The sequence below is a fragment of the Sprattus sprattus genome (genome assembly GCF_963457725.1).
Source record: "Sprattus sprattus genome assembly, chromosome: 4".
Classification (NCBI taxonomy): Eukaryota; Metazoa; Chordata; class Actinopteri; order Clupeiformes; family Clupeidae; genus Sprattus; species Sprattus sprattus.
The window spans coordinates 23,074,229-23,090,793 of NC_137923.1; the positions used below are offsets into that span (position 1 = coordinate 23,074,229).

At 44.8% G+C, this 16,565-nt stretch overlaps 1 protein-coding gene across 1 annotated transcript in view; it reads left to right on the top strand.

Annotated features, from left to right (window-relative positions):
• prom1b (prominin 1 b) overlaps positions 1–16,565 on the top strand; it is a gene marked incomplete at its 3' end in the record, with an annotated part of 31,491 nt that overhangs the window by 10,742 nt on the left and 4,184 nt on the right. The window contains exons 2-19 of the mRNA XM_080836718.1: positions 851–912; positions 1,383–1,409; positions 1,987–2,192; positions 7,182–7,302; positions 7,430–7,493; positions 7,746–7,835; positions 9,311–9,528; positions 10,353–10,427; positions 10,586–10,649; positions 11,328–11,487; positions 11,732–11,884; positions 12,023–12,146; positions 12,877–12,980; positions 13,283–13,367; positions 13,566–13,712; positions 14,138–14,209; positions 15,267–15,359; positions 15,984–16,037. Of these exons, the coding sequence (XP_080692844.1) occupies positions 851–912; positions 1,383–1,409; positions 1,987–2,192; positions 7,182–7,302; positions 7,430–7,493; positions 7,746–7,835; positions 9,311–9,528; positions 10,353–10,427; positions 10,586–10,649; positions 11,328–11,487; positions 11,732–11,884; positions 12,023–12,146; positions 12,877–12,980; positions 13,283–13,367; positions 13,566–13,712; positions 14,138–14,209; positions 15,267–15,359; positions 15,984–16,037 (1,919 nt within the window). The remainder of the gene's footprint in view (positions 1–850; positions 913–1,382; positions 1,410–1,986; positions 2,193–7,181; positions 7,303–7,429; positions 7,494–7,745; positions 7,836–9,310; positions 9,529–10,352; positions 10,428–10,585; positions 10,650–11,327; positions 11,488–11,731; positions 11,885–12,022; positions 12,147–12,876; positions 12,981–13,282; positions 13,368–13,565; positions 13,713–14,137; positions 14,210–15,266; positions 15,360–15,983; positions 16,038–16,565) is intronic.

Sequence of the window (16,565 nt, forward strand, 5' to 3'; positions counted from 1 at the left end):
AGTGAACAGTATGGGAGGACTCCAAGGGATAGTTTACCTAGATATTGACATTATCCACTTCAGTCTACTCCTGAGTTTACTATATTTGTGTATAACAGCATGAATGTTGGGGTGTTGTAGTATATACCGGTTAGTGTTGTATAACAGCCTGATTGGGGGCGATAGTGATTCAGGTAGAGGAGTCGTTCAGCAATCGGAAGGTTGCTAGTTCGATCCCGACTCCTCCTCACCAAGTGTCAAAGTGTCCTTGAGCAAGACATTGCGCTCCCGATGCGCAGATTGGCACCGTAGATAGTAGCATCCGACATCAGTCTGTGACTGGGTTGATGACTGAGGCATTACATAATCTGTTAAGCGTGAAAAGCGCTTTAGAGGTAAAAATCCAGTCCGTTTGTCGGGGTGTTGTAGTATACAGTATATTGGCTGGTATTGTATAACAGCATGATTGTTGGGGTGTTGTGGTATATATAGCAGTAAGTATTGTATAACAGCATGATTGTTGGGGTGTTGTGGTATATATATCAGTTAGTATTGTATAACAGCATGATTGTTGGGGTGTTGTGGTATATATATCAGTTAGTATTGTATAACAGCATGATTGTTGGGGTGTTGTGGTATACTGTATATATCAGTTAGTATTGTATAACAGCATGATTGTTGGGGTGAAATTGTGAACCGAGGTTGAGCTGAACAAATAATGTGAGTGTTCTGGAGTGATATGCTTGGCTCATCACATTTGGGTTTACCTGATCTGACCTTACTTTCCTTATCACATTTACAACAATTGGCTGATACGTTGATGGTAACAATGATGTAATCCAATTTGCATGTGATGTGTTTGTTTTGACAGATCTTATCGTTAACGTGATGCAGCAGAACAAGGGAGGAATCAAGTTGGAGGAGTATCAGAAGGTTGGTTTAGAAGGTGTCATCTCAGAGTGCCTGCTCTCTTAATGTACTACATGTCATGGAAACTCTCCACTAGATTAGTCCAGCTGGTCATCAAATCATTTCATATTCGGTGTGAACCACTTGCCATGATTTTACCTGTTTAGTCTCTATTTCATTTTGGAGCAATCAGTGTGTGTTACAGTAACTTAAAAAGTGAATGGGTCCTCTTAAACCCAAAGGTTTCTGCACAAACCTTTTCCCAAAATAAACCTCTTCAAACTGATGGGCAAAGATCACCTGAAAGTCTGCACTGCTATCTTTCTCTCTCAGAATGTAGCCCTGCACTTTTTAAACTTTGTCAATAGTTGGCTCAAAATATGTGTTTGTGTAACTGAGCACTCCATCTCTCTGAAAAAGCACTCTAACCCCGTCTGTTTGTGTGTGTGTTTTCACTTTCTGTTTCACACGCTGCTCATGTTCTGGCATTGCAGCCTGAGAACGTTGTGCTAGCACTACAGGTAATGTTCCACACGTACATAGCAGCCGAACAGCTGTTTTAGAATGACATTTACCTTACCCATCTCTCTTTCTATCTCTTTTTCTCTCTCTCTCTCTCTTTCTCTCTCTCTCTCTCTCTCTCTTTCTCTATCTCTCTCTCTCTCCGTGGTAGAGAGCTTTAAGCTTCAGTAGAACCCTCAGTAGATTACAGTGGATTTTGCGGGTCTAGATTTCATGCATTTGATTTGAAATGATGGGTGATAATGCATGCAAAGCAGAGTAATATATGACTATAGGCTAGAATATGCAGGTATCTGGTCGCCGCACGCGACTGGGTATTTATAAGTGACTGACTGTTACTGTTATCAGTTATTCTTCTCGTCAGCTCTCATGCATATTTCGTTTTATTAACAGCTTAAAAGTCTGCCTGGGATATTTTAAGCCCTTTTTTGCTGGAATGGAATAGGTTGGCTAATTCTTGCAGGTTGAATCATTTTTCGGAGAAAGATTAATGAAAGGCCCTCTTTTTCAGTCTGTTCAATTTCCCCTGTCTACCTCCATCTATCTCTTCTTGCTTTGTCTGCCCGTCTCCCCCAGACCATCTACTATGAACTGGGCTTCATTGTGCTGGGGGTGATGGGTGCCCTGTTTGTGCTGTTCGCACCACTGGTGGGCTTGTGCTTCTGCCTGTGCCGCTGCTGTGACAACTGCGGAGGGGAAATGCACCAGAGGCAGAGGAAGAACGCCGACTGCCAGCGCGGCTTCTACACCACCATGCTCATCGCCACCTCCGTCTTCCTCACGTGAGTGAGAGCGCGCACACACTCATACACGCACACACTCACACACACACACACACACACACACACACACACACACACACACACACACACACACACGCACACACACACACACACACACACACACAAACACAATCATTGTGTGTTCAACTCCTGAAGCAACTCACTTTACCTAATAATGAACTTCATCAGTCGCTGCACACATATATAAACATACACAGACACACACACACAGAGATCCATACATTCACAGACAGACACACAAGCCCATCCCTCATCCTTGTACATATTTCAGATCCCAATACAAAACCACAAAACACCTTTCAGCCGTGTGTGTGTGTGTGTGTGTGTGTGCATGTATGTGTGTGTGTGTGTGTGTGTGTGTGTGTGTGTGTGTTAGTTCACGCTGATTGTCTCTTCTCCACCCTGAGAAAACCCTCTGTTCACACATAGGAAAATGTCGCACCTTCCTGTAAGGAGGTCTTTTGAGACAGTTGGGTCCGTGTGTGTGTTTGTATGTGTGTATGTGTGTGTGTGTGTGTGTGTGTGTGTGTGTGTGTGTGTGTGTGTGTGTGTGTGTGTGTGTGTGTGTGTGTGTGTGTGTGTGGGTGTGTGTGTGTGGGTGTGTGTGCGCGTGAGCACGGGCGAGTGAGCACGCATGTGTGTTTGTGCACTGGCTAACATGTTATTATTATCAGATGGCAGATAACAATGTGTGGTCATCTTTTAGATGGCTCTGAGCAAATGGAAACTGACTCAGGCTGTGCTGTTGTCCCAGTGGAAGAGAAAAATAAAGTGTGTGTGTGTGTGTGTGTGTGTGTGTGTGTGTGTGTGTGTGTGTGTGTGTGTGTGTGTGTGTGTGTGTGTGTGTGTGTGTGTGCGTGTGTGAGAGACGGAGAGAGAGAGCGCAAGAGAGATAGAGGCAGGCGGGGGGAATCTCCATGGTGTTAAGATCCCCACAGACATTTAGTTACTTGCCCGTGAGCCCCAATGGAAGCACTTCTCTAATGGAAAAGTGATTGTGTGTGGTGTGTGCACACATACATGTGGCCATGTACCAAGCCCATCTATTAAGCACTCTTTGAAGGAAGACTCAACCACATGTCATTTCAATCAGGTGCACAGACAGACCCTGCTGAACTTTCCAAAGATTCCTCTACCTATTTGAGCTGAAATGTATGTCTCCTGATTGGCTTTCTGTTATGAGCAGCAGTAATCCTTGGGTATGGAGGACGCGTCTAACCCTCCTCTCCCAGCCCTTGTCTGCGGTTGGCAGAGCCAGCCCAGTGAGTAATCAGCTGCATTGTGCGACTGGCTTTGGCAGTCTGAGAGCGTTTAACTGAGACTGAATGGCCACATCTGGTGCTCAATCACTGCTGTGTTCACCGATGCCCCGGCCCATCTCCCGGCACACTCACAGGGCTCTGTTAAGCGCCGCTCCACGACCATCACCCTCTCGCCCTCACGTGTGTGTCGTCCTCGGAGGAGGAAGTTGGCTCTGTGTTCATCAGTGTCCTTTCATGCTCACACACAAGTGGCTGATTGGTAGCAAGGCTGGTGGAGAACTGCAGCGTAGCGTGATGCCAGGACCTCGGCAGAAAGGCTCAGCGCATCTCATATTCAGGTGTTTTTCAGCTGTGAAAGTGGGGATGAGGCGTTGGAATGTTTTCCTGTGTGATGATTTTTTAAAAGGCTGTGGGCGCAATGCTGGAAATCACTAACGAACTTGAGACAATGTGGTGACTCATAGATAGGCTGTTGTAGGATGATAGCAAGGGGGATTTGCAAAGGAACTGTGAAATTGTTTCACACTGTGAAATTTGCATTCAGCGAAGATAAAAGACACACTACACTGCAGCCGGATGTAGATGAATGACCCGTCTGCATTTCTCTTTGATTAATAGTCCCTTAAATCAGCTGTAGTATCTTTTGGTTAGACATGAATTACTCAGAGGCAAACTTCAGTCTGTCTCTCCCCAACACTGGGCTCAGCGGAAATGGGTATCTCCCTTGCGTGATCGACACAAGCTGCCTGCTCACTTGAACTAATTAGAGCCTGTCTAGGGCGATGAGCACACACCTACTAACACAAATACACAAAGACACAGGCCGACACACAGGCACAAACACACACAATATATAAATATATATAGATAAATAGATAGATAGATAGATAGATAGATAGATAGATAGATAGATAGATAGATAGATAGATAGATAGATAGATAGATAGATAGATAGATAGATCAATAGATGGGAGAGTGAGCGAAAGATTTGATCAAAAATATTGTCATATTGTAGTCATCACTGATATTCTAATATTAGAGTTTTGATTCACAGGAAGTGAATGAGTCACAGTATTTCCACGCAATCTTTCATCACACCACAGTAGACATACTAATGCCACACTGGGATTATAAAATTGTGAATAATTATTTATATGTGTGTGTTTGTGTGCTTGTGTGTGTGTGTGTGTGTCTGCGTCTGTTTCTGTGCGTGTGTGCGCGTGCGCTTGGGGGCATTTGTGTGCTTGTGTGCGCGCACGTGTGTGTGTGTATGTTTGTATGTGAAGAATTGGCTTATTTGGATAAGGAACTGTAAATTAGGTTGATGAAGAGCAGCATCTTCTCTCAGCTTTGAAGTCCGTGGAAGTATGTGTCTTCAGAAGGCCAACTTTATTTGTGTGTGAATGATATGAAAAATTGACAAAGGCAACACTGAAGTTGGAGATAGATTGAGACAAAAGAGGTAGATTTTTGGGATTATTGTCTTATTTCTTAGTTTTGGGGAGATAAATTGCATTTGAGATGGGGCTTTCACACACACATACAGACACACACACACACACACACACACACACACACACACACACACACACACACACACACACACACACACACACACACACACACACACACACACACACACAATCATATTCCCACACCAACCCTTTAGCCATAGCAAGAGCTTTTAGACATTAAAATATAGGTAATGGCTGAAAACTATGCTCTGGTACTGATGAAATTCCCAGTCCAGAATCACAATACCTTCGTTGTGCCACTCAGACTACGATGTGTGTGTGTGTGTGTGTGTGTGTGTGTGTGTGTGTGTGTGTGTATGTGTATGGATGTGTGTGTATGTGTGTGTCTGTGTGTGTGCGCTTGTGTTGAGGGTGTGTGTCTGTGTGTGTGCATGTACGTGTGTGTGTCTATTGAGAGAAAGAGAACATCGGCAGTTAGTTGACACTGATAGTCTCTTCCCCACCCTGAGAAAAGCCCTCTGTGAATGAGGTGTTGTCTGCGTCTTTCATCTTTAGTCTTTCATTGGCTCTCGCTCTGTCGCTTGTGCTGTATCTGGAAAGCCTTTTCCCTTCTCCTATTCATTGTGTGCTTGAGATGATTTCAGTTCCACAAAGACTATTTTGTTAATAGAAGAAAGGGACTGTGTCTGTATGTGTGTGTGTGTGTGTGTGTGTGTGTGTGTGTGTGTGTGTGTGTGTGTGTGTGTGTGTGTGTGTGTGTGTGTGTGTGTGTGTGTGTGTGTGTGTGTGTGTGTGTGTGTGTGTGTGCTGACAAAGTACATTATTAGCTAAAGAGAGTTGCTTCAGGAGTTGCATACACCGTTACCATTTAGCTTTTAAACTGTAACTGGTGTTGGCAAATGGTCTGACTTTTCAGCAAACGGCAGCAAAATAAACAGAATATTTCCCTCTGTTTTATAAATACTCACATACACTTTTTTACACACACACACACATGCACGCACACAAACACACACACACACACACACACACACACACACACACACACACATACATATGCAGATATACTTAGACACAGGTCCCTGTGCCTTCAGAATGTTTAATCGCCAATTCTCAAGTTACAGCTTTATTAAACTGTGGCAGCACTCAAGGCTGGGGTTGGGGAGGTGGGGGGCGGTGGTGTTGGTCTGGTTTGAGGGAAAGTCTGTAATCTGTAATCAAATCCAGCAATTTCAGAGTAATATGAAGGCATTTAATCAAATGTGTGTGAGTGTATGTGTTACTGAGTAAAGGGGTGTGTGTGTGTGTTGGTCCAGTGTGCCATTTTCTCCCTAAAGCTGCACCTGTGTCCTTTGCACAACAAACACTTAAAAGCTCCTTTTACCACATTCATATACAATTCCTCTCCAGTATTCTGTCATTGCCAGGGCTACCACATGCTGTGGACATTACACTCTCCCCTGTAATGGACCTCCAGGCCTAAGTATAATGCATTTACTGTGTGTACTCATCAGATGCAGTTAATGCACTTTGTTGTCTGTCTGTTTGGGTTACAGTTAGTTACAGTAGACTTGCGTATTAGCCAGTGCAGCGAGAGAGAGAGAGAGCGAGAGAGAGAGAGAGTCAGAGGGAGAGGAGATTGGATCAAGGCAGGGGGGGAACATCTTGTTCATCTGGTCTGTAAATGTTGAATAAACAGTGCCACTAATTCAGAGAGAGAGAGTAAGCAGCGCGAACACACAAACCACAACACACAAAGTCTGTCACAAATGACACAAATAGGCTTTGGGATTCCGAACCGATCCCTTTAGGCAGAGCTATTCTTAGGACAGGGATGGGGTGGGGGAAGAGTTGGATTCGAAGAAACAACAAAAGCTTAGAAGTGTCTCTCATCTTTAGAGAATAAGCTTACTGAGTGCACTACGTGTTCATATGAGTCAGTTTGTCCTAATTATACTGAATAACATGCGTCCCAGTTTAGTGAGTCAGACTGGATGGTAATCATGTCTATGTCGTGAGTGGTGCCCTTACATCGCCCCCTTCTGGTAAAGAGTTGTTAGTGCATATATATTCAGTCCAGTCTGTCACACTGTAGGTGGAATGTTAAGAAGGACAGTAATAGTAGAATAGGCATGTAGTGATGATCAGGCAGTGGAGAGTCAGGGGTCTATGAATACGTGTGCGTGTTGTTTGTGAGTTTACAGTGCTATTGTGTTGTTTGTGTGTTACAGTGCTGGTGTGTTGGTTGCATATTCTGCCAACCATAACATGAGCTCCCACATCAAAAGCACCAGGAGGCTGGTTAACACCAACATGAGAGACCTCAAGGCCTTTGCCAACACTACACCAGCGGTAAGGCTCAGTGGCGTGACATGAGAAAAGTGTTCTCCATTTGGTTGTCAGGACATTAGTCTAGGCCCTTATAGGCCATGGTTGTTGAACTTTGGTGGTTGACACTTTTGTTTGTTTGTGTTTACAGCAAATAGACTACCTGACAGCGCAATACACCGTAGCCAAAAACAAAGTCCTCTTTGACATGGACAGTGAGTATCAAAGCTCAAATGAGCATTTGCTTGTATGTACTGTATGTACAGTATGTATGTATGTATGTATGTCTGTATGTGTGTATGTGTGTATGTGTGTGTGTATGTGTGTATGTATGTATGTGTGTGTGTATGTGTGTATGTGTGTATGTGTGTATGTGTGTATGTGTGTATGTATGTATTTATGTATTTATGTATGTATGTGTATAAAGCATCTTAGAAACAATTTGTTAATTAATCAATCAATTTCAGACATTGGGACGTTACTTGGGGGCCGGATTCAAAGCCAGTTAGAGAGAGATGTTGTTCCAGCTCTGGATAATGCCCTACGTATGACTGGAGGTAGGCCCCCCCCCCTGCCTCTCTAACTCTGTTTCTCTCTCTCCCTTTCTCTCTCTCTCTCACACACACACACACACACACACACACACACACACACACACACACACACACACACACACACACACACAGAGAATCCACTAAGTTTCAGAAACCATACCTGCATGCATATTGTATCTCTTTCTTAACACTTATGAATGTCTGTTCTCACTCTGCTTTGTTCTGTGATGTTTTGGGCCAAAGTCAAAGTGGAGGGTGCTATCAAAGGTAACACAGCTAGTAGACTGACCCCAGTCAGTGACATGACCCTGTTCTCCCAGTGACCGTGTTGTGCTGTGCTTGTTGTCCTTGTGGTGACATCCCAAAACCTTGCCTGATATTAGTGGTCCTTTTGAAATAAAATGTTTTTGGCTCGACCAAATTCTTCCTCTGTTCTGATCTACGATTAGATAGCTGTACTGTGGCTACTGTCTTTACAATGAGAGAGAGAGAGAGAGAGAGAGAGAGAGAGAGAGAGAGAGAGAGAGAGGGAGAGAGAGGGAGAGATTTTGTGATTTGGAGAACACTGTGCTATGTGTTATTTCTGACCTCGAGAGACAACTCTCAGTATTCAATTTGAAAGGACAACAAATCCACTGCATGCCATTTCAGGGGGTCTTAATCTAATCATCTGAGCAACAGGCTGTATCTGTCCTGCTGTATGTAAGCACAGCCTAAATAAAGAGCTGAGTCTTCAAATAGTGAATCCTCCTGCACAGGCCGTGCACAGCCAACAATGCTCACGCCAGCAAACTGCGGCCAAGCCCTGGGTGCCTGGCCAGTGGCTAGATCCTTATATAACATCCCTGAAAGGTCCAGTGCAGTTGACAGGAGTGGGTCTGTCCTGTTTGAGTTCTCTTCATCGAAAGCAACAACCATAGTGAGGGATTGGGGAGGGGGGGTGCCTTTAAGATGGAGCACAGAAGATGAACCACTAAAACACCAAAGTGTGTCTATATAGAGAGAGACCGTGTAAACAGGGTGTTTGGAGGAAGTGTGGTCTGGGTGGCATCCTGCTGTCAAAGGGGTCTGGATGAAGGGTGGATACGGAGGGGCCTGGCCAACCCTGCGCTCCACACCGAGACCCACCGGCCACCATGTCAGTTGTTTTAGATTAGTTTTAGTGAAGCCATGCCCAGGTGTAACTCTGAGCTTCTGCCATGCCTTCTGAAGAGAGTGGCTGTTTTCATTTGGCCTGGTCAGAGTTCAGGACCAACAATTCCTTCTCTTTAGAGATGATCAGTAAATCACAGTTTAAAGTGAGCAGATATCTGTGTAAAGAATTACACTACGTCAGTTTCAGTCAAGCAATAGTGACATGGCTGGGTTTTCATTATAATTACTGGCTCTCAGCAGTAGATGGATAGATAGATAAACAGACAAGCCTGCCTTCGCTAGAGGAGGATGACCTCTAACCCCCTATCTCTCCAACGCTTCAGCCATGCGGGAGACTAAGGAGGCCCTGGAGAACGTCAGCACGTCTCTGGAGACGCTGCAGGACGCCACGGGGCTACTGCAGGAGAGCCTGCAGAGCGAGCGCTCCTCCCTCAGCAACACGCTCAACGACCCGGCCTGCACCAACGGAGACGTGTCCCACACCTGCAACACCATCAGGGGCACGCTCAGCCAGCTGGCCCTCAGCGCTAACTTCAACAGGGTGGGGAGAGGCACCTCACAGCACTCCACTCCACTTCACACCGCACACACTCCACTGTACACCGCACACACACACACACACACACACACACACACTCAATTCCACACTGCACACACTCCACTTCACAGCACAAACACCACTCCACATCGGACACACTCCACACAGCACGCGCGTGTTTCTAACCGCAACATGCACGATTAAAACGTGTTACTTAAAAATATTCTTAAGATGGTACAAAAGAATGCGTAAGATGGTACATTTTGCACACAGTATTGCATGCCTTGTGTTTATACTTACAATTACTTTGTTTAAATTACTTAAATGCACAGTGGCAAAGCCACTGTTTTGTTGTTCTTGTTTCGGCAGTTAATTAAAAATGTAAAATGTGGGAAAGAATATTTTACACTTAATGTATCTAATATTGTGTTGGTCATATTTAACTCATTCATTAGGTTTTGTTGGGAATAAAAGAGAATACAATTTAAAGATCACATTAAATTGCAATTTGCAATATTGGGGGGGGGGGGGATCACAATTTGATTATTTTCCCAAATCGTTTAGGCCTACACAGCACAGGCAGGATTCCAGGCATTCACACTCACCCCCTCACATGGCATCCAAGTGCCATGGCCTGGCGTCATTCACACTATAGCATATGTTTGAAGTTGTACCAAAGGCAAGGGAAAACAGGGTGGGAAAACTGTATAATCAAAATGTGATACTCTCAGTCATGTGTACCGGTCCTTGTTGTCGCCTAGCGACTGATTTAGCTTGTAGTAAGTGTGGTATTAAGCTCTCTGTTTGCCTTCTCTCGTGTGTTCTAGCTTCCTGATGTGAACCACCAGCTGGCCAATGTGGACAACGTCCTTAAAACAGACCTCAGCAATATAGTCCAGAAGGTGAGTCAAATAGGTTGTCAAATGTATGTTAATGTCTGTGTGTGAGACAGAGAGAGGGGGAAGGAGAGGGGGAGGATGTTACACTGAACATGTGTATTAAGTAAACGGTCATGTGATGTGTGTCCACTATTTCTGAATCTCTGAACTTTCTACTCCAGGGCTATTCAGCCTTCAACAACACACCGAAGCTGGTCAGAGAGCAAACCCAAAATGTAGTCACAAGTAAGTGAATACTTTCTCTGATGGCTGAAATGGTCCTTCAAATTGCAGTGCACATTAACTGCATTAATATGGTGTAATATAGCATAATGTATATTGTTTTCCTTTAGCTGCTGTCTACATTGCTTCTGCTTCTGTGCTTCTTGAAGTTGTTTTCTTCTCCTGAAAACAAGTCTAATTCTTCTAGCTACTAAAATGCTATGAATGGCTAGTAACTTAACAACGTCAATGGTTTTATCTGATCAAAGATAATCACCATGACTGCTTCTTATTTTGTTTTTGTTTCTTTGTTCTGCCTTTTTGGAACCCATTTCTCTTGTAAAACACAGACCTGCCTCGTAAGTTTCAGTGACTTGCACCGTGCGCCTCCACCTTTGCTCTAGTCATTTCCAAGCGCAGCCTTAGAATGGTTCTGGCTCAGACCTCTGCACTGACTATGCAAACAATTCCAGTAACTTGCCCCGTAGTATTGGATGGACATAGAAAATGGCAAATTTTAGAATTAACGCTTTAACCCCAATAGAATGTATTTGTCAGTTGATCACGTGGTTATGGACTGTTGAGTTCTGTTGTTAAGGACCCAGTCTTCTAACCCTTTTCAACATATCCTGAACTTCTATATAATACTACCTCCCATGTAAACCCATCAGACTCACGTCTCTTTCTGTGACTGTCCGGCAGGGGTGAAGGGGATGCTGGATAAGGTTGGAGGAGAAATCATTGGCTTCACAAAAATGTTTCCTCTGGAGCCTGCACTGGTCAACTTCACCATGTTCTTGACAGACAGCCAGAAGAACATCGAGGCCTTCTATCCTCAGATTGACCAGCTAGACTTTTACAGGTGCTGTGTGCTACTAGTTAGACCTGTCTGTGTTAAGACAATTACACGTTTGGATGGGCTTTTCAGAATGCGATTTGTGCATCTTACTTATGTAGGTGGCATAAGTATGTTTCAGTCTGAAGTTGGAAGCTGCTCTACCAGGAGGCTTTCAATAGCTTTATTTCTATGTATCTCTCTTATTCTCTCTCTCTCTCTCTCTCTCTCTTTCTCTATCTCTCCTTATTTTTCTGTCTCTTTCTGTTAGGTGGATTGGCTGTGTGGCTATATGCTGCATGGTGGTTCTCATCCTGGCCTTTAACTTCCTGGGCCTGCTCTGTGGAAGCTGCGGCTATGACAAAAATGCCTCCCCCACCATGCGTGGCTGCATGTCCAACACTGGAGGCAACCTTCTCATGGCGTAAGTCAACACAATGGTTTAGACTTCACCACAGCAGCCATTTTGAAAGGAAACGAAATACAACTACAACTTCCTTTATTTTATTAATTCCCCTTTCTCTTTCTCTCTCTCTCTCTCCGGCGCGCTCTGGCTCTTTAGCGGCGTGGGCTTTAGCTTCATCTTCTCATGGGCACTCATGGCAGTCGTGGTGTCCACGTTTGTTGCCGGGGGCAACATTGAAAAACTGATCTGTGAGCCGCTGGCCAATAGAGAGCTGTTCAAGGTCAGTGCTTGAGAATACAAGGCCAAGAGAAGTAAAGGCCACTACATCTAAATTTCATGCAGCCATTGCGTTGAACACCACGGCACTCAATACCCTTTTCGCTATGTGTGTACATTTCTGAAGTAGGAGCTACAACCACTGTACATACTGTACTTACTGCAAATAGCAGTATAGTGGTTATGAGAGAGGCAATTGATGAGCGCTGATGAAAAAAAAAACGGTTTCTCCGTGGTCATGCCTGTATCCTGCAGGTGTTGGTTTTGGCTTTCAAGCGAAGGAGTGCTGTGTAATATTACATAACTTGCCTAACACTGAGGTAGTTGTGTGTCTGTTGCCCACTTCTGGAGGGGTTGGGGAGGTGGTTGGGTAGAGTTCCAAACGGACATGAAGGAATGTGTTTGGTGAGCCAGAGCAGAGTAGGGGCATGCTCCACATATCTACACACATACACACACACACACACACACACACACACACACACACACGCTAGCACAACCAAAAGATTTACCACACAAAGAGCAAGAAAAATGCATTTTAATCACATAACAGCTAACTGGGGCATTCAGTATGCGCTACAGTAAATAGCACATAGTGAGTGGGTCATGCATATGTTGTCACAGTCAGCTGACAGACAATTGTAGAGCTCCTTGAGGCATTAAACATTATGTAAGTTTATTGTTCGTAACATATTAAACATGATGCTGGTCACTAAGTAAATCATTCTGCGCAGATCATTGACACGCCATATATAGTGCACCCAGAAAAGAAGAACTTCCTCCCAGGCATGCTGTTTCAGGATCCAAACATCGACCTGACCCTCGGCAGCATGTACAGGTAAGGTTTAGGGGACTAAGCATGATGTTAATGCCATAGGATCAGTGTGATGAAAGCTGATTATGGAGATTTACCAAAAGTTCAGGCCACATAAGTAATGAGCAAGGTGGGTTTTAATTTCACCACTAGAGGGCAGAATGATGTAGTGGGTCACATTACATTACAAAGTGCCTGAAAGATGCTGGCCTTTTTAATATTGCTTACAATACATCAGTGACAGTGGTAGGATAAACTAATGATGAAATAATGTTTTTATCGCCCATCTCTCTCTCTCTCTCTCTCTCTCTCTTTCTCTCTTACAGGGACTGCTATGACAATAACGGCCTCTATTCATCCCTACAGTTAGAGAAAAAGTTTAACTTCAACCGTTTTCTTAATGGCACTATGGTAAGGAGTACTAGCTCAAACACCTTGCTGTGTTGCTTGTTAAGCGCAGATCTAACATAAAATTACTATGACGTTTTAGATGGAGTTAGCCATTGATCTTTGTGGCAATCATGTCGTGATACATATCTGTGTTCGCATCTCTCTCGCTCTCTCTCTTTCTCTGTGTGTTTACGAGTGTGTGTGTGATATTTTTTGCAGTACAACCCAGAGCTGGCCAAGGTGTTTAACGGAGTGAGGGTGGACCTGGAGGGCGTGGTGCTGTTGGAACAAGAAGGAAGAGATAATCTCCTCAACTTTGCCAACACTGGCGTTGGCGAGATAGAGTATGAGGCCTATCTGGCTGAGGTACCTACAAACACACCAGAAAACATGCAAATAAGCACTAAACACACACACGCACACACGCACGCACGCACGCACGCACGCACGCACGCACGCACGCACGCACGCACGCACGCACACACACACACACACACACACACACACACACACACACACACACACACACACAGACACACAGACACACATGTGCACATGCTCAGAAAAACAGACTCACACACACTTATATTCATATTTACTTAACTGCTCAAATCACCAGGCCTGTGATGATACAGAATGCTGATAGATGGAAATACCCCATCACTGTGGACCTCTACTGTTTCTCTGTCTCTCTGTCTCTCTGTCCATTCCCACACATGCACTCTCCCTAAGCTGCTGTATCTGGGGTTGTGCCTTGTCTCCACTCAATGTGCTTGTTGTTCGTCTTGTAGGTGAACAAAGGCGTGACTGTGGTGGATTTGTTATCCTTTGCGAACGAACTGGATGACCAGGCCGACCAACTGGTGAGTTTGAATCAAACATGAATCACTCCCTGTATGAAACACAAAACACAAATCACATCACGGCCGACACCAAGCTTGGTTTCAGAAGACAGCCTGTGCTAGTCCCACCCAAATCATCCGACGCAAACAAGGGGTGTCACATCTTCAGACAGGCCATCTCAGACCATTATTAGATTAAAAAACTGGACATGATAGAATTTCAACACATTTCTCAAAGATACCATTCAGCTTCTTAAACCTGGGGACTGGGAGATGGTAATCACTTGGCTTAGTGTACAGTTATAAAGTAAATTCTGTTGACTGTAAATGGACGTAATACACAGGTTATTACATGTTATATCAGTCTAATCAGATGTTTAGCATCCCGCGTGAAGGTGGGAATGAGTGCACCCTTTTGTGTGGGGGCTCCTGCTGTGTTCTGTCAGCTTATTGGAGTTGAGTACATGAAGCCTCTTTTTGGCGCTGTTTTGTTTACGCAGCACCAGAATAACTTCACAGCGATGTCTATCGCCCTCATCAAAGCGGGCTGTATGTCCCAACGTATGTGAAAGTATAGCCCTGTTCCCCTGGAAACCTCCAGTTTCTTTTTTTGTCTCCTGTCTTTTGCTTTTCCTTTCCTCTCCTCTCCTCTCCTCTGAGCACACCAGACTGCCATCGCAGTGAGGTGTGGGGTGGGGTGGGGGTACTCAACAAGCCCCCTATTCATGATGTGAACCCCGCTCCCCTACTTGCTCAGGAAAAACACAGAAGAGCAGTACATGTGCTGGGTTTAACTGAGCGCCTTTTAAAGCTCTGTAGCACAAATTAACGGCCTAGGCAGCACACAGACATGAAGCCTTCATGGCATGTTCCTCCAGGGGACAGAAAGAGAAGGGGGAGAGAGAGAGAGAGAGAGAGTCTGTGGACACTGAAACAGTGCTGGTTTTCTTGTGAGTTGACTTGACAAGGGCGAGGCTGTGCCATTGACCTACTATATGCTGAGTGTTCTGTTCTCTACTGCCTGCCTCACTCTGTTCTCCATGCGGTTGCCCTATGTCTCCCTCTGTCTCCCTCTCAGCCTCGAGGAGCCCTGGCCAACGCATTGAAGGGCCACGCCAGCAGCATCCGACTGACACACAAAGAGCAGGTGGTGCCAATGGAGCAAGCCATGGTAATTACACAAGCACACAGACACACACACACACACACACACACACACACAAACATACACACACAAACATACACACATGATAACTATTATTGGAATACATACAGACACATATTGACCTAAATGCATATGTGAACAGTCTACCCAACCCCAGCCTTATGCCCATATACTGGAGTCAGTGAAGTGTTTGTTGTATTCAACGTCTTTAAATACTTTTCATGATACACTCTCAACCTCTCCTCTGTCTCTTTGTTTTTGGTTTTCAAATGGCATGAAAGAAATATGTGCGCGCACGGGTGAGTCCTCCTGAGTGTCCCCAGTCTGAGGCATTAGTCATCCGTAGGGCTCCCAAAGCCACCTAACCCTCTCTCTGACCCTCTTCTCCTCTGGCGCCCATCAGTCCCTCCATCTGTTACCACAGAGTCATACCAATAGAATAAGCGTTTAGATCATTAGAAATGAGCAATGTCCATTGAATAACATTCATCAAAGAATATTTGTATGGTTCATAGAATTTTTCATAATGTGTATGCACATGTGTGTCTGTGTTTGTGTGTTTGTGTGTGTGTGTGTGTGTGTGTGTGTGTGTGTGTGTGTGTGTGTGTGTGTTTGCTTGTCCTTATGCAGAGTACTCTGAGTTCCAGTATTCGGCTGCTGGAGAGAACAGCTAAGGAGCTGCCGGTAGGTGTTGACCCTGTGCCATGCGGTATCCCCAAACTCTCACACTCAGCTCTGATACTCATAATACACATAGCCACGCATCTTTACCATTCACCAACCCCTCACACTCAGCTCTGATACTCATAATACACATAGCCACGCATCTTTACGATTCACCAACCCCTCACACTCAGCTCTGATACTCATAATACACATAGCCACGCATCTTTACCATTCACCAACCCCTCACACTCAGCTCTGATACTCATAATACACATAGCCACGCATCTTTACCATTCACCAACCCCTCACACTCAGCTCTGATACTCATAATACACATAGCCACGCATCTTTACCATTCACCAACCCCTCACACTCAGCTCTGATACTCATAATACACATAGCCACGCATCTTTACGATTCACCAACCCCTCACACTCAGCTCTGATACTCATAATACACATAGCCACCCATCTTTACCGTTTGGGCCCCAGATTGGTGAACAGATGCTGCTGTGGGTTGCTGTGAGGGTGGCATTGATGGAACAGG